Genomic DNA, 19,624 nt, shown 5'->3' with positions numbered 1-19,624 from the left:
AAAATTTACTTTGCCAAGACAGTGAAGTTGACTTAATTATCTAATCATATTTTTCCCCTTTTGCACAGAATTATAAATACATTGAAAAGTTAACTTATTAAAGTTAATCATTCACAAAGATAAATAAAACTACTCTTTTGGTAAATCAGCCCCGTTAGGCTGAAAAGTCCCTTGTAGGAGCATCTCAACCCTTCCTTTATGTCAGTCTTTCATTCTCCAACGTATGGTCTTCAATCTAATCAGAGTGTCCAGTGGCCATGTCAACACTATAGCAGAGATTTGTTTGCAGGAGTAATAAGATCAGATCTTAGCAACCTCCATTTTGCTTCCAAGTTTGGTTGTGGGCATCTTTTCTAACTGGATTTTTCCTTAATCCTGTTTTTTTCCCATGTTCCTTCATCTCTCAGTGTACAAAGCCTCTGCTATTTCCATACTTCTCGATTTCGCTGCCAGTGACACTCTTGATGCTGAGAGCCTCAACCTATTGCTATGTAGTGCTGGTAAGAATACAAGAAAACTGTAAAGCAGTACTGTGTTGTCCATGCTTTTGTAGCCTTACTGAATGAACCAATCACCTAGCTAGATTCTGTAAAATACAGGAAGTTTTGTTGGTGGCAGGGGAGAACAATTACATTTTCTAATTGTAGTGAGGGTAAGAGGGCAGTAATGAAAAGAAGCTAGCCATTTACTGTTTGAGATACTCAAGACTGTGACCAATTATTCCATATACCTACAGCAAAACAGTTTACTCCAATCTATAGAAATTGGAAATTTTTTTGCAGACCACTAAATCTTCCCACAAAGCAACCTAATCGAATCAGAAATCAATTTAGTGAACCAGAGAAAATACATTTGAATTTCTTATCAGTTTACTTTAACAGTGTAGAGTGTGTCTCCATACATGACCCCCCCCCACACACACACACACACACACACACACTGCCTACAGGGCTGCAATGTGAAAAAGCTTTGGGGATTGTGGGTGGTATTCTTATTTCCACCATTAGTTTATATCCTGAAGTACTGTGCTGTTGGTCGTTTTGATCACATTTACAGACATATTAGGAGGCTTAGACGGTGAAACGAGGAACCTAGCTATTCCACCCCTTCTTTTATTCCCTACATAACCTTTTACAGTATGTACCTTCAATAGGAGAAGTAAAGATAGATACTATAAAATGTGTCACTTGAGTGCTGGTCTGAGTCCTCTGATATCACATCCAGGGTAACAATGCCCAACATCAGCTTCCAAGCTTTTGATAGTCCACACAATAAAGATTTGCCTAAATGAACATATAATCTTAAAGGATGATTGTTTTCATGATTGGATGATTGTGATGATCTCTTAAATTATGCTTCTTTCTGCACTGGGAGAGGTAGCACTTAAAAGTATAGAACTAGGGTGTACTCTTCCATAACGACAAATTCTCTCTTTCCACCACAAAGCCATGTATTTTCTAACTATAGACCTATATCTCTGATAAATGTGGATGTTAAATTGTTTTCTAAAATGATTGCAAATAGGTTATCCCATTACATGTCATTCTTAATTCACAAGGATCAAACGGGATTTATACATGGGAGAGAGGCGGGGATAATACCATTCAAACAATTTTATTGTCTCAATATGCTCATGCCACCCACACCCCTATGTGCCTACGCTTGGTTGACACAGAACAAGCCTTTGATTTGAGTCAGTTGGCAATTCCTGTACTCATCACTAAGGCAAGTAGGTCTTGGTCCTACTATGATGGCAAGAATATCAGCACTTTATTCATTACCGAGGGCTCGAGTAAGGGTTAATGGTGCTCCGTCCAATTATTTTTATATTCAGAATAGAACAAGACAAGGGTGTCCTCTCTCCCTATTGCTGTACGCATTGGTAATGGAGCATCTGGCTGTTGCCTTACGCCACAATCTAGATGTTAGAGGGATACTACTGAGTGACTCACCTTTTAAATTGTCAATATATGCAGATGATCTGCTTCTTTCAGCCTTTTGAATAACTTTAAGGTTAATCACTCAACATCCTTATTATCCTTATTATTACGCTGGATACTAACCAAATGTCATCTCTTAGAGCAAACACTTCTTTTAAAATATGCAAAGAGGCGATTAAATATTTAGGTGGGATGATAACCTCCAACCCCTCTAATTTATTCTTTTACAATTCTCCCTTCTTTATAGTAAACTCCAATCAGAACTTCAGAAAAACTCCTCTCTTCCATTGGGTTGGTTTGCAAGGGTCAATACTCTTAAAATGAATATACTCCCAAAGTTATTGTACTTGTTTCAAACAGTCCCAATTTTCATACCTGCCAAATTTCTATGTAAATTGCAAAGTCTAGTTCGCCATTTTTTGTGGCAGTTGAGACGCACCTGGTTGGCATTTCATACATTGGCAAAACCGAAAGCTAAAGGGGGAGCAGGGGTTCCCGATATTACGTTTTATTATCGGGCATCGGGCTTACTGCGAGTGGTGGATTGTTTTCATAACAGTGACTCTAAAGAATGGGTGAGGATAGAAAACTCCCTTTCACCAACTGATCTTAAGTCCCCTCCTTGGGTGGATTGTTCCCTTCTATCTCAGAATGTTCAATTGCCTAAGCTCACTTCTGACCTGTTACATGTTTGAAATGTTTCTCTTAAATCAGGCTCTTTATCTACAAAACCTGGTCCTATGACTCCTTTATTCAATATTTCGGCATTCCTGCAAGCTGTGGTTACATCTAATCTTTTATCCTGGCTGGGTGAGGATGACCGATATCTTAAGGATATATTGCTCAATGGTCAAGTGTAAAGTCCAAAAAACAAATTATAAACTCTTATCAAGATGGTACTGCTGTCCGGTAGATTTACACCGTAACTCTGTTCAACAGTCTAATGTTGGCGCTGCCATACACAAAGAGGAACACTACTCCATATATGGTGGGAATGCCCACTTATATTTCAGTTTTGGGAGTCTGTAATTCACTTGTTTAATAGGTGTACTGGATCCTCGGTCTCCAATATCCCCAAAGTAACACTTAATTCAATGATCCTGGGCTCTCCTAAATTTATTAAGTAAGGTCTCCTATGCCATTTTCTTACAGCTGCTAGGGCCTTGATCCCGCGACCTTGGAAACAAGTAAGGGTTCCTTCCATAAGAGATTGGGTTTTAGAACTCAAGAAAACACGTCATATGGAAATGCTAGTGGCAGAGGATAAAGACTGCACAGAACAATGTAAGTTGACATGGACTGTATGGGACCGGTTTAAGGAATCTCCTCAGATTCAATTACATTTATGCTAAAATATGTTGGTCATACAATTCTTGGTCCTGATGTTGAGCGCTGTCACCTATATGCTTTTTGTATCCCCTTTGGATTATTTTCCCTACTTACCCGTCCCCCCCCACTCTAGGGCTATTTTGCTGTTTGTTGATTGTTATATTTATGCTTACGATTGTCAATAAATATTAATGTCAATTAAGGATCCAGATTAAAGGAGGCTCGAATGTATATATTCATGGGTTGGCGATACCCTTCGCTATTGTTATATTTACGGCTAGGTGTGTTTATGTTATTCTTGTTTTTCTTTTTTTCTCCTTATTAATTTTGAGGGGCAATGCAAAATATATTATAGGCCCTAGGTTCTAGGCCTGTAATTGGTTTTCTTCTCAAGATGTTTGCTGGATCCTGATGTTATATTGTAAATTATGTTTTTTATATATGACTGTTACATATATTTCTGAAATATGTGGAAATTTTATGAAAACTAATAAAGATAAATTGAAATTACAAGTATAGAACCTGACACCCCAGAATTTTAAGTGGCTTAATAAATTGTAGTAAGTTAAAGTGGATATTGCTGTCTGCTTTGTTATACACTGTGTCATACAATGTACATTGCAGACTGTCCTAGTCAGGCCTGAAGTTTATCCAGTTAGTTATGCTCAATCAAGCAAAGGTAGCTTGGTTATGGGAAGAAAACAGTCACTTAACTTTGGTCATTGAGATCTACTCTTGACAATTTTTTTCCATATACAGAATTTTCATCCAGTTCTGTTGTGGCATGCCGCCTTTATGGTCCCAAAGATGGAACAGCAAAGAACATATTTTAAAGCACATTGCTGTGCTTTATACATGTATAGTGTTATATTCTTTAAAGCGGAAATAAACAAAATAAAACTCACCTTTACTTTCGACGATCCATCGACCACTTCAGATGTTTTGTGGATTAGGTCCTACATCATCCCCTGGAATCCTGGAATCAGGCCCTGGAATCCTCGATCCCGGTACTGCCATCTTCTTTGCCGTTCTTCCACCTTCTGCTTACGTCACCCGATGGTGCACTGCGCAGGCGTGATATCGGGTGACATATACGATCTGTGGTAAAAAGAGTTCCGGTCTCGCAGTGCCTGTCTACACTTTTATGTCTACCCTTTTATGTAAGCTAAAAGTTTTAGTTTAAGTCTGCTTTAAGCAAGAATATGGCCATGGTGTCAGCACACCATTGTTACCATGAGCCTTGTTATGTAATTGTGCCTATTACAGCAGCAGTCATTATGATCAACAAACAAAATACTAAAAGAAAAATCTATATTCCATTACATTCTGAAAGCCACCTATTTTGGCTTAGACCTACATGGCTATATTGCTTTATGGCTGCAAGGATTGGGAGTAGTCCTCCAAGTACTCATTTTTTTTCTGCATTTCTGTAACTATAGTTTACCTTTTCTCCAGCTCATTTTGTTCATATCATGTATATACAATTCCCTAAATCTTTTTTATCTGTCATTGTAGATACAAGTACTCATTTTTATTTTCTACCCATGTCCAATTGTTAAGGACAGCTTTTCCATGAAAATATTTTTTATTATTCTGACTTTGCATTTCTGTAACTATAGTTTACCTTTTCTCCAGCTCATTTTGTTCATATCATGTATATAAAATTCCCTAAATCCTTTTTATCAGTCATTGTAGAAGATTCTGCTTATGTTTTCTTCTTTACTGCATTCTACGGAAAGGGGATTACTAACAAATAAACCACAGATAGGCTTCCTGTTGTTATCAAAGCAATGAGAAAAAAAAAATATTGATTTCTTGGAAAGATAGTTTTCACATCCTTTTGATTGTAAGCCCAAAGTCATATCATTTGATGATATGTGACAGGTAGAATATTTCAAGCAGCCTTTCATATTAGTATTGCAGAAAATTGAATCCGCAGTAGACACATAAGTAATACCGCTAAGCTACTTTCACACAGCAGATTTACCATGCAATTTCCAACAGATAAAAGTATTTGACATAGAGATAAGGGGACTGATTGCTCAGAGTGAGAGAGCTGTCAGTGGTGTCATATATTAGGTCCTAGTTCTCGTAGTGTTGGACTACCTAATGTACTATTAGGTTGGATTAATATGTATCTATTTATAGATAATACATTATTTAAAGCTCATAGCTGCAGACAGATACATGATACAAATGCAGCTCTGTAATATGTGTATGCATGTTGTATAACTGTCTGAATTTGTTTAGGCATCAGCTTCGCAATCCTTTACTGTAGAACTCAGACTATGTGAAGGAGAACCAGTACTAGGAACCAGTTAGATGTGTAAACTAGGAATGTGCTAGGGAAGGGACATGACCTATAAGTGTTACCTAACTGCCACAATGAAGAATTAGGTCTTCTTACCTGTGCAAATGTTCCCTGTTGTGAATGGGCTCCCATAGTTCACTGGTTAACCTAAAAATATAATATATATAAAAATAAAAGTAACAATTACAATAGGAAAAACATTAGCAATTTGTAACAGATTGATGTCGGTAATCTTTCCATTCTTCTAGTAACGCATCATGTATCATTACATAATAGAACATTTGACTGCTGAAGTTATACCATAAGGATCCCATACACTTCTACTGTTCTCCTATTGATGCAATGGAGTTAATTTACTAAAGGAATTAGTAATGAGATAATGTTCAGCTGACTTCAGTTATCCAATCATGTGCAAGGAAAAATATTGTTTTTTAGATTTCCTTGCATTGATTGGGTATTCATTGCAAGTGAACTATCTCCACAATTACCAAGTTAGGTGACTTATCTTATGCAAGGTGATAACTCATCTTGGTATGTGAACAGCCTAAATTCCTATAGTAAATCAGACTCAATGTCTAGAGTATCAGTCTAGTATCAGTAGAGGCAGTATCAGTCTAAATTGTGGTAGTATACCCATTCATATAAGCAATTGTGAAAAATATGATGTATTTTACTCTCAGATCATATATATAAAGTGTACTTGTTTTTATGCTGTATGTTACACTAGAAAGCAGCCGCTATTATTTTCTATAGATAATATATGTGATTGCAGACATGGCTATGAAGTGTGGAAGTGCATTGTGAATGTATCATGCAAGCTGAACCTATTTGGATCCTGTGAACCATATCCTCATATGATATTGGTCTGTCATGCATCATCACTATAGAGCCAATTTATTTGCTCCATGATGAAATATAACTTTGATGCTTTGATAGATTAAATATATTTGGTGTCATGATTGGATCACATAACCAAAGGGCAGAAATATCTGATAATCTGAAATGATGTTTAAAATAGATAAGCTTTTATTACTAGAGATTTTACCCTATTACACAGCCTCACTTAAAGATAATGTATGGTCTGTTATGTGCAATAAATAAATTGTGAAAGGTTAGCTTGATGCAAATAATCTCTTTGTAATTATTTTTAAATATATTGCTTGTAATCATATGTCTTAAATTCATAAGGGCATCATATTCATATTATAACGGCAGTCATTCTGTATCACTTTATATGTAGACTCCATTTACTGCTTTGCAGTGCTGCACAATGGCTGTGCTCTAATGCACAATGCAAGTCTACAAGTTTGCTAACTTATTGAAAACAATGGGGGAGTGTTTGTTGGAGTTCATCTGCCTTTGTGGCTGATTTGCAAAAATGGAATATTTAATAATGTAAAAATTATGCAGGGGCAAGCATGTAACAATGAGATATTGACAATAGGCTTACTACAACAGAAACACTATATCAATAATATGACCCTCCTAAAAATTCACTTGACTTGCCCCTTAAAGCAACCCTATCAGTCCCTGGTGCCCAATGTCACCTACCTAAGCCGACCCAGGAGGCATAACTTGTTCATTGTTCAAGAAACCTTTAGCAACCTCTGAAGGAGCCCTGAATGAGAAGCACTGATTTAGAGGAAGGAATCACATTATAAAGCAGGGAACATAGGCATCTTACAGAACCAGGAGGGTGAAGTCCAAAAGGACTAACTGATACTTTTATTAGTAGCAAGGTAAACCACTGAAAAGGTAATTTTAGGGGTTCATTATAACTACCCTTTTTGCCTGACAGGGTCAGTTTATTGGAAATTTACTCTTATATTTTTAAATTTCACCTTTCAATGATCATACAAGCTTTGTTCCTACTCATTTGACGCATTTCCTTTCATTGTGTAGATGATTTCTATTACTGCCAACTCCCAATTTCCAACCTAAACAGTTAAGATCCAAAGCCATTTTGTTGTCTTGGGTATTTTACTAAATGTTCAATTTTGTCATACAAGGCTTAGTAATTTCCCAGGTGGGGGCATTAAAAAAAACAAATCTAACTTTTATCACATGAAAGTAAAACGTACTGTAAAAGATGCATGTTTGACAGTATATCAACACCAATTATATATTTGTACACCAGAGATAAAATATTCAGAGATAATTGCTTTGGAGTTGAGTGAAGTAGACCCAACAGGCAAATAAATTATAGTTCCAAGGACTTATATCAGCCAGGAGAATACATGTAATCAATAAATGGCTGCCAATTTCTTTTAAATAACAGCATGGCATCAGAGCAGATTACATTGATTTTTTCAGACATTGCATTTTACTGAATTTGGTTCTTGACTGCCTCAATTAAAAGGGTTGGAGAATTCCACATGGTGGCTAAATGAATTTTGGCAGTGACTGATTTTTCTACATTATTTGTGGCACAGGATTTTCACACCTGTGTATTTGTCACCTTGGACCATGGGTAATTTGTGAAGTGTTCCGCCAAACACTGTAAAAAGCTGACCTGCTGTATAACTGATTTGGATGGGACCTTGCTTCTGAAGTTTTGGTAAGGATACTCTCCCCAAGATTTTGGATCTGTAATTGTGGCCATGTATAGTTTTCTGTAATAATGTTGAAAGGTATGACATATGTATTTTAATAGGCTGTTCATTTGTGCTTTGTCTTTATGTTTAGAGGTTAACCCTATATTATTCAATATAGTGTTGTATTGTGAATCCTAGTTCTTTTATAATTGTTTGTGATATAGGTTGAGAGGGGATTGATTTAGGATGAGTGTAAAAATATTTAATAATCTACCTTTTGCAGGGCTAATTTTAGACTTCTTGCTGCCCCAGGCGAACATTGAGAAGACAACACGGCCTTCCCTAGGGAAAAAAGCAGTTAACCCTAGTAGCAAACCCACATGCAGGCTTAACTTACAAACAAACATCCAGTGCAGACCACCAGTGACAAACCTCAATACAGATACCAAATACAGGCCCCTAGGCAGACCTCAGTACAGACCTCCATTGCAGACCTCGATATAGACTCCCCAGGCAGACCTCATTACAGACCCCCAATGCAGATCTCAGTACAGACCCCCAGGCAGACCTCATTACAGGCCCCCAATGAATACCTTAGTACAGACCCCAGTTACAAACATCAGTCTAGTTCACCAATGACAGGCATCAGTAAAGAGCTCCAGTGCAAAGCCATCTAGTGCAGCACCCATCCACACACCAATACAGAGTACTGAACAATATTTACCTTGCCCATAAAATTGATAGCAGGTATCAACAACTACAACCACGTGTACTCCTGCTGAATGAGGACATCCTAGGTACTTGTATGTAAATCTTAACTCTATCTTTAGTATGTTTGACATCATACCTTCCTATGAACCTTATTCTTAAAAGAAATAAATTTATTAAACTGTATACCTACTGGTAGAACCTGCTGCTATCAGCATTTCCTCTGGCAGACCTATACCCTTAAGCAACTGCCGCACATTTGTCTGCAGTGCTGCCAGTCTGCCCTGCACAATACTTCATTGGCTTTTAGCGTACCTATCAGGATTGTGATTGCTGTCTGCACAAATGATAGGTAGCCTGATAGTCAACTGCAGTGGCTTAGCATTGTCGGTTGATTGTTATCAGCAATATTTCCTGGTAAGAATATTTTCAGTAGATCCACACATAGAAAAAAGGGCTTTTAAAGCTGTATACAGTGAAGCATGATGTCAAATATTCTGGAAAACAGAACTTGGGTTTTCTTGCTTGCAAAAGCAGAAAAAAATACTGTCCCCAAACTGCCCCATATTTCCTAAAACCCACAAAAGAATCACAAGATATATGGCCCTTTTGAGCTTAGTAGGCATTACATTTCATTACAGACTGCAGAGATCCTATTGTTTCTTTCAGTGACTTGCACTGATATTTAATTCACAGTCATTATATTAAAACAAACCTTATTTCTTGCCAGTAGTTATAATGATAAATTTGCTTGCTTTGTGCTGAATAATAGGAATGGATAAATAATAATAGATATTTTAATAGCTGTTACAGAAAGAACATTGTTATTTGTGAGGGTAATCCTTTTGCGTTGTTATGCTTCAGAATGAAGTTATTAAAAAAGTGCTGTAATATTATTCAGTACATGGTGTAATAGACTGAATTTGTTAATTGCTTATCTATAGTGCTTTCAGTCTGCAGCAGCCCCCCATAAGGCAATCTGATGTCTTCTGTCATGCTGTATGTTTTGTTTCATTGTGAAGGTAATGGGATGCAACTCGACAGTAATGAACTTATTGTAAACAGCTCTGTGCACATTTGTACATCTGGAGAACCAAGACATAGAAATAATACTAATTAGAGACCAAGTACTAAGCTGATCATAGACGTGAGATGATTCTTAGCCTGTCGTGGTTAAATCAAGTAACATTGCCATGTCTGTGGCAGCAACAGACACACACCAGGCGATTCTTACAGGACAATAAGTTTTATGTGTGTGTCAACTCCACTGAGCCTTCTGTGTCCACAACTTTAACATGTAGTACAGAATCACAATATGGAAGAACTCTGCTCTTCTTGTTGTCTTCCATGGACTATGGACCCCCTTATGCAGTACTAATTTGTAGAGGACCATATTTAAAATTCATGGTACCTTAGTCATATGTAGTTGTCTCTGTCCCTTTTGAATGCTGTAGTATGTTGGAAGAATGTGACATTTTTTGGATCATGAGCACAGATTAGTTATGAGTGTTAAGGCTTTGTAGTCTTGATCAGTCTTAACGAGACTAGGAGGAGGTCTGGAGCCTGGTAGGGAAGTCCAGGAGACCCAGTTACATTATTCCTGATTCTGCAGTAAACCTGGACATGGTACAATTGTTTAAAGCTGTGCACTCACCTGTCACTTCACAAACAAGGGCCTACTGGCACAAAGGCCTACTGAGTCCCTCTCCCCAATGAGATTGGGGAGAGGGACTTTCTACCTTGCTCAGAGTCTAAATTAACCTTTATTCAACTTAGTAAGTAAAATCCCCTCACCAAGACTCATTCCTTTTATTCTCCTGATCCATTTTACCCACTATGGGGATCTCTCTATGATCTCTTGATGAAGAAGGATAAAATGTGTCAAGGATAAAGAGCCATGGGTTTGGTGGTATGGCAGTTGTTCTTGAATGGGTGATGCCTTACAATTCATATTAAGTTGACTGGAGACCAAAAGAAGGATCCAGTAATTATGCAACTTCTCTGGTAATTTATATTGCATTTAGGGAAGATGGGCAAGCCCCGGTAGAGTGTACCTTAAAGTTGCCAGCATCCCAGTTAGCTTTAAGGCCATCTGGAGCGGTACTGGATACCTAAGCCTATCTTAAAACCTAGCATTCTGGATACCTAAGCCCACCAGGAGGAGAACCTTGTTAAGTTTTGTTACGAAATACCCTAATGTATCTCTGGTCCTGTTACTGGTTTACACCAGGACCCTGTCTGCAAGTAGCAGACAGGCCCTAATAGGATGCTTATCAACTGTTGATCAACAAAAATCTGGTATGATGGGATCAACCGTTATGATACGTCTAAAATTAATTCTGTGAATGACTATTCTAGCGCTGGAAAGAAGTGTTTGGGGACAGGCAAAAACTCCCCTTCAGCTATTCTTTGTAGGATCCCCTTGTATGGTGGCACTCTAATTGTACAATCTTTGTATATTCACCAAAAACAGTGTAGTTGTTATAGCTAAACAGTCCTTTTACCTATATTTTGTTAAGAACTTTGAACTGCATAGTTGTTGACAAATGTAAAGAAGATTTTTAATTCATTAATTAATTAATGATGTGTGGAAGGCTGTAATAAGATTTCCTTGGTTTTTCCATTGGTATTCACTTAGAAAATGTATTGTTTAGTAGTTATAACAAAAATGGAGTATTAAAATCAGAACAATAAACTGAGGTTGCATCAAGGAGTGGTAAAATCACTCTATATTCTTGTATCCTATTAGAAACTGACACTCACAAGTTGGCTTGTGGTACCCTAGCTCATACACTTACTACCTGTATGTTGATGACATCTATTGAATTCCTTAAGTCTAATTTGCTTTATTTCTTAAATTTGACTGTCCTGTATCAATTGTTATGGTGAAATACCTGAATAAATATTATTTTGTGTTCATTTAATCTATGTTGAAAAATACACTTTTCTGAAAATAAATGTGCTCTACATTTTATTAGCTGAAGTATAGGTATATGTCTAATATCCACTTTTTTTAAATTACCTGGCATATGATATTGCATTTTTTATTGTTGATCATACAATAAACCATGCACACTTTTTGCTATCCTAGCCTATGGAGTGATTGTTGGCAATCACCTAACTTGTAACACAACAGAAGTATCTGGATGCATTTATTAAAAGGAATGATGAGACGAAGGGGGGAACAAAGCCTTCACTGTTTTCAAATGTTATATGAAAGACAGCATCCTTGGCATTCATATAAAGGATCACGGTCTCTGCTGATCCCGACAGCAATTCATAAGCCATCCTTGGAAACATACACAACAAAGGGATGCCAAATTGCCTTTTTTTCATATCTGTTTGGAGAGCGACATGTGTCTAGAGATTGCTTCATCATGAAAGGCCTTTATACTGTCAAGAACTTTAGTGATTCCAATACAGATGATGTCTAAAGTTAAAAGAAAGTCTAAAAAAACTTTTGGTTTTATGTGATCAATTTTATATTTGCCCTAATAGTTTGATTTTTCATTAGATCATACCAACAAAAGATATTGTTTTTTTTTTTTTTTTTGTACAGGACCCCAAATTACGAGAACAGTTGGAAGTTGGGAACTTTGGAGGAAGGCTGGAGTATCGCATGTTTACTATCGTCTATGGTCCAGACCTGGTCAACATCTCCTATTTGAACTTAGTAGCATATCAAGAAGAAATTGCCAAGGTAAATTTCAGTTGTTTTGCTCTTTCATTGTGATCTAAAAACTTTAATGCGGATAAATATCATAGAAGCTTGATTGTGGGAATTCTCCAGGTTGCCTTAGGCTCAATAACAAAAGAGAATTAGTAATTTAGGCTCAGATATAAAAGGTCTTTGCTCCTTCAATAATTAGCCCTAGGCAGCATGATTTTAAAATGAGTAGCCCTGATCAGCACGGTGGGAATTGCACTTTTGTTTTAATGGTGAACAAAAAGGTTGTCCAATTGATCTTTTTACTAGTTCAAAGACCAAGAAGCATATGCCACGCTGTGTTTTCTTCATACAGCCACATTATTACAGGAAACATTATTGATGTATTGCCTGTGGGCTTAACCACAGTGCCCCAACAAACAAACACAGAAGTGTCAGATACCAGTTCTGTTCTTCAAACTTCGAAAAGCTCACCACCTATTGGAAAAGAAAGTAGTAAAGTTTTTTTTAGGCTTGTTTTAATAGCATTTTTTACTGCAGAAACAGAAAACTTTAATAGCATCCCATCTTGGGCAATTCTTGTATTGACCTCCAATGCTTTATATAATCTTTATAGTGGAGAGTCATGGTGCTGTCCATTCCAACAGCCATGGATATATCAGCCTGAAGATGTGGTAGGCTAAATTTGTAGCCTTGGGAAAGAAAAAGCACTGAGTTTTTTTATGTGTAAAATATATTTTTTCAGACTATGACATTTGTTTTTAGACCACATGGGACCAGCTTTCTGCCTGTTTATAGCAAAAAAAAGTTATCCTAAAACAAAAACCTTTAATGCCTTCTGAGCATGCTATTGGCTTTGTTGGTATTTTCATACATAGATTAATACTTTCAATGTCAATGACAACGGACAAGTATGCCAGAGGAAGCTAGATTGGCATCTCTCCCTAGGTCAGTGAAGTATTGAAAATACATTTTCACAAGAAGCCAGCAATGATAGTTTCTGGATTTTGTTCAGGAGAGATGGTAAAATAGGAAATCTCTGGTGGCTTAATAATGCCAGAACAGTTCTCCCTGATGGTTCGATCCATTTTCTCACATGTGACAGTGTTGATCAATATGTCACTTTAAGCATGTGATATCACATAATGCAGCTTAGTGAATCAGGCCAAGAATACTTTAAAGCATCCAGTTAAACTGGGCCTTGGTTTTTAAGCCTTTGAAACAAAAAGTCCTGCTTTCGTTGACTGATTTATTAATCAAGTTATAATCCTGACTGACTTTGTCTGACATTTACGTCTTTCTTGATGGTGTTTTCCCCATGGTGACATGCAGATTTACAGTAATTAAGTCTGTCAAGAAATGACAGCCCTGTGGGGATTTGTAGTACATATTTATGTACGGCAAGACAGACGTTCATTACAGTGTTTATATTATATTTTGTATATAAAAATTGTAACATATGCAATATTTATCTTTCTGAGGTTTATAAGGTAATGCAAGAATTTTTATTCAGTTATATTTTTCTTCAGTTCATTTATATTATTTTGTTACTGGTACATTAACATAGATAACTTCCTGCCAAAATATTTTCAAAGGAAATATAAGGAAGGCTCTGCATCCATGGGGAAAAATAATCTCCTAAACCATTATCTGGCTGACTGGGCATATTATAATTGCAAGCTTTGGAGACAATGGGGTTGATTTGCTATGTAAGTAATGTATGGTGTTCACTTAAAGTGAAATATCCTCCTGCAAATTATATTTTTCTTTGCTTAGTGAAAGTGTTAAATCTTTACTTTGCAAAGAATACCTACTCATATACAATGTACAGCGTACATTATATGCGTAATATGTTGGCGCTATATATATATATATATATTATATATTAATAACACATGGTTTTTAAAACATTAATATGCAATAATTATTAATATAAACATATATTTACATATATTGATCTTTAATAATACATGGAAATCTAAAAAACAGCCAACATAGTTAACTGACAGAGCCACAGAAAGTAAAACTTTCAGCTGCATATTTACTAGAACATAAGTATTATAGTATAGCTCCTTCCTGTAACTAGCAGGAGATCCTTTGATTTTTTGTTCCCCAGGCCACAATGCCTTCTTCCAATAGCCAATTCTTCTGCCAACACTTCCCCTGGTAAATGACGCTCAAGCACCCAGCCATCCACATGAATTAAAGAAAATGTTAATCTTCAGACCTGGTCACCTTCTTCCAATGTGCAATGGTCCAATGCCCATGCCATTGTAGACACTTTAGGTTATAATTCGACTGGGGTCAGCATGAGCACTCAGATTGGTGTGTGGATACACAGCTCAATATTCAGCATGCTGCAATGCATGTGTTTTCCACAATTTGCAATAAAGTAGTACTTTGCTGGAACCAGGACTGATTGGCTAATGCCTGCCATGCTTTGCCACCATACACATCATTAAGCCTAAGCACCCTTTATCGCCCTTTATCCCTCTTTTGGTGGGTATGAACCTGCAAACCAATAACACCCAACAAGACCAACTTCTTTGGAGATGCTCCCAGCCATCTAACATCACAATTTGGCCATTTTCAAAATCGGTAAGATCCATTGCCCATTTCCAGCACATCAACATCAAGAACTGACTGTTCACTTGCTGCCCAATATATCCCTCCTCTTGAATGAGAACCATTATTATGCGATACTGAAAAAAAATTAGATATATATTATAATTACATTATTATTAGAAATTTTGTTAGTTGAGTACTTATTAAATAATCCAAAGTTTATAAAATTTATTTTAAAGTATGAAGGAAATATTATCATACAAACATAATCAATGTTAGAAGTTTTGTAAAGTAACTTAGTTTTGCCCACTTTTATGTCTAAGAACATTTTGAATATGCTATATTCATGCAGATGAATGAGTTTGGCATTCAGAGAACACCAAACTGCTAGGACAAGCCTGTTACAGCAAAAATCCTGTGGTGTGAGTCTGTTTAAGCATTACAGGATTTTAGAAGCCAGGGAGTACAAAAGCAAGCCAGAATGTTTTACCTGCTGTCTGGAACATGAAGGCATAGCAGATTACAGAGCAGATTTCCATTTATTAGAAAGTGAAGCTTCTTACAGATTTGCAAATCTGCAATGTTATCATTGAACGCACCGTTTATTCTGTATTTCATATCTTCATTTACATATACTGCTTAATTTTTTTTTATAGGCTAAGAAATCACATTTTGTGCTGTAGTGTACAGTCATCCTCTTATCATAAGCCATGACCAAGCAGAGAGATCTAAAAGTGCAATGTCTAGTACTGTGCAATAATATCTCACCAGCATTCAAAATGTCATTCTGTTGAACCTGAGGTCTGTTTCTATGACATACAACTTCAGAAGTGATTACAATCAGGGTCTTGACATTACAAGGTAAAATTCTGGATACTCAGCAAATTGTGAAGAGAGTGTTGAGCAGACAATCCTGTCGCTGTTGCTCAGCTCTCCAGGGTCTGCTATATATTGGGACAATTATTGAATATATTGCAAAATAATTTTCATCATTTTTTATGCAACAGCTGCAGACAAGCGTTTTCACCTTTGTGTTTAAGATGATTTAATATGCAGTTATGTTCCAGTTTCAAGCCTGTCATGTGTGGCTGGAGGGCTGGAGGGCAATATTAGGAGAATATAGTGGTTCCAACTATATGTTACTGTGAAAGATTTATTACTTGGATAATTGAATCTTGGCATTGCAAAATACAGTGGATTAATGGGTTTGATAGAAGGAGGAAATTGTAACACAACAAAATCAATCAGTGAACTGCTAGTTATCAACTATTGTAAGTATTTAAAAGGTGTTCTCTGGCTGCTACAAAGCCCAATCCAAATGGGTACACTAATATCTTAATCCCCCCCCACGGTGATGCAGTATATATTGATTATCTATTCAAGGAGATGTTTTAAAAATTAACTAAACCCACGTTAGTCACCTGGCCCCATCCCCTGCTGCCATTTTCTTCTTTCTTCACTTTCTGTAAAGAATCTTTGGCCATCTTGATTGGCTGAGCTGGGATTCATTCCCAGCATGCCCAGAGCCGGGTATTCTAGCAACCAGCTACTACTGCCAGATGCCCTGAGCAATCAGGAAGGTAGGAGGGATTATTGTAGAAGGGACATGCATTTCTGCAATAATCACCTGCCTCATCATGTTTTCCTAAAAGTGCAACTTTAGTTGCCTGAGAACTTTTTTTTCTCCATCTGAGACTTCCTCCTTGCCAGTTCTGGTAATGGCAACTATTTATAGGAAGTCGTACATACAGATATTCCAGTCTGATACCTCTTCCTATTTACCAAAAAAAGCTATTTTGCTGAAGAAAACATTTCTTTCCTACTTATTAAAAAGTACAGATATTTCAGTCTTCGATACCTCTTGCTATTTACCAATAAAAAGCCTTTTAGCTGAAGAAAATATTGTCTTACTCTTTAAAAAATACAGATTTTTCAGTCTGATACCTCTTGGTATTTACCAAAAAAGACAGTTTGGGACAGAAAAATGTATTTTCTACTATAAAAAATACAGATATTTCAGTGTTTAATACCTCTTGCTATTCACCAAGAGCTTTTGGTAAAAAAAAATTTCTGTCCTACTCTTTAAAAAATACAGATATTTCAGTCTGATACCTCTTGCTACTCACCAAAAAAAGCCCGGTTGCTTCAGAAAAATTTTTGTCTGATTCTAAAAATATACAGATATTTTAGTCTGACACCTCTTGTTATTAACCAAAAAAAAGCCATTTTGCTGAAGAAACAATTTCATTCCTACTCTAAAAAAAATATAAATATTTCAGTCTGATTTCTTTGCTATTTCTTTGCTATTTACCAGGGATTTTGCTGAAGAAAACAATTCCGTCCTCCTTTAAAAAAAAATATGGATTTTCAGTCTTTGATAGCTCTCACTATTTACCAAAAAAAGCCTTTTGGCTGAGAAAATTGTTTTGTCCTGCTCAGCCTCTGACTGGTCACATCACCATCCTTCTCCAAGGACCATTGGCTTTCATTTGTCTTCCATTGTACATAATGATGTTGGAGTGGCAATTCATATTCTGGGAAGGAAGAGACAATGACCGGTGCACCAGTTACCTACTACTGTTAATTAGCACCCCAACTGAATAATCAATATTTCCTATATTTGCTTGGGGGAGAGGCAATTTATATAATTTGTTATATGTCTACTTATCAAGTTCTACTTTATTGAAAAATGTATAGTGGGTGTGGGTGGGTGGGTTATGATCATGGTTGTAAATGCTTAATTAAAATTAAGTAACTAAGAAATGCATCATGTAATTAAGTCAGAAACTTAAATTTACACTTTAATACATTGTATTCAATAAAAAGAGTGCAACATTTACTGACGATTCATACATTTTCGAATTGAATCCAATGTGAAAAATGTAATCTTGGATGAAACATTTATAAATGTTTTAAAGACAAAAGAAAATTGCTCTGGCCAGCAGCAGACCCCAAAAGTGTTCAAGAATTCCTAGCAGTGGCAGACAATGGGCACAAAAATATTGTTTTATGTGCCATCCAGTGGGTTTTACAAAGGAGTATTCACAAGTGGGTTACACAAGGAGCTGTCTGTCACAGCTCTGCCGGGAGTAAGGAAATATAATCTAGGAAATAATGTAATATGCTGCTGATGGATATATTGGAACAATTGCCAAGCAGCAGGCTAGTCTGCACACTGGCAAATCTAGAATGAATTGAAAGTCTGAGGGATTTATTACACCAAACTGAAGCTCATGGTATTAATAGGAATATTTCTCACAGCCTTTATTAGACCTTCCATCTTTCAAGCCTGCAAATGCATTTCTAAGAAAGCACAATTGTTTTTATTAATGAGAAACCCACAAATTATGTCTCCATTTTCCTCTTACTGGATCAGTAATTCAAATTTATGTCCCTCTCAATAAGGGAGCTCGCTATAACTGCGTACTGCTAGAGCCCTAACGAGCAGCGCTTGCAGACAGGTACTCTATACCAGGAACCAGCTTGTCATAAAGGAGAGCATTTATCTTCACAAAGGGGAGTTACGCTAAAGACTTTCACTTTTCTGCATGGGCAATTTAGTATTTAAATGGCTAATATTTACCATAACAAATAGACCAGACTCATTAAGTAAACTAAGGTAATGAATTAAATGATCAACCACAAACTTGGCAGAGCAGCTGAATCTGTGAATCATTGCTGGCTTAGGGAGAAGTTATTTTTTAGCTGTTGAGTGGTTGACTTTTCAATCGAATCACATCTGATATTACAGTCCTTGCTGAATCCCTGAGGTTCAAAACTAAACTTCAGGCACATTAAAAAATCACAAATTAATACATTTGTGCATTTATTAATACGTTGCTATATATATATAAATGTTGCTGGTGTAAGGCCTGATTTTGCCTTTAGAATCAGCAAGTCTTTTGAAATCACCTGCACTGCAGTATTTAGGTTTGCAAATGTAAAGGGCAAATATTAGCAGTTTTTATGGTTTCAATACTAAAGGTTTGCACAAAATTCATTACTATGTTAATGCTTAAGTTTCTATGTTTTCACTGGCACTCCAGTAGAGTATCAGGTGAGTGCACTTGGGTAAATACCCTTAATATTAGAAGTGATCCTACATATATTCTTCCAGGAAAGTTTGGGAATGGCTACAGACACACAATGCTAAAAAAGCTGGCAAACAAGGCCAGTAAAAGATAACTGAGGAGGCAAAACAAAGCCACTGTTTCTGGCTCTTATTTTTGGTTGCAATGGAAGTCTAGTAATTTTGCAGTATATGTTTTAATTGTTTGAGGAAACAATCACTGTGAAATCTCACACATCTGAAGAACATACAAATTCCATGCAAATCATGTACATGATGAGAACAGAAATTTAGATTTTGTAGTTGAAATCCATGTGTCTTTAGGGCATTCTGTTATAAAAGTAGTAATTATTCTGCATATATTCTTCTTGGAAGGGTTGTGGTGAATGGCCACAGACATACAATGCAAAAAAATGTAATTCAAAAAATTATTTGACCTCAACTTACCTTTCATTAATGTTGGTTGAATATCTCACTATTCGATTCGACAGCAATTCGATC

General features: G+C 36.5%; 1 protein-coding gene across 1 annotated transcript in view; it reads left to right on the top strand.

Annotated features, from left to right (window-relative positions):
• The window catches only part of PLCB1 (phospholipase C beta 1), a gene marked incomplete in the record, with an annotated part of 348,446 nt that overhangs the window by 197,099 nt on the left and 131,723 nt on the right, over positions 1 to 19,624 (top strand). The window contains 1 exon segment of the mRNA XM_072409642.1: positions 12,382 to 12,522. Coding sequence (XP_072265743.1) covers positions 12,382 to 12,522 — 141 coding nt within the window.

The sequence above is a fragment of the Pyxicephalus adspersus genome, chromosome 4 (genome assembly GCF_032062135.1).
Source record: "Pyxicephalus adspersus chromosome 4, UCB_Pads_2.0, whole genome shotgun sequence".
Lineage (NCBI taxonomy): Eukaryota > Metazoa > Chordata > Amphibia > Anura > Pyxicephalidae > Pyxicephalus > Pyxicephalus adspersus.
This window is presented reverse-complemented; position numbering and strand designations above follow the sequence as displayed.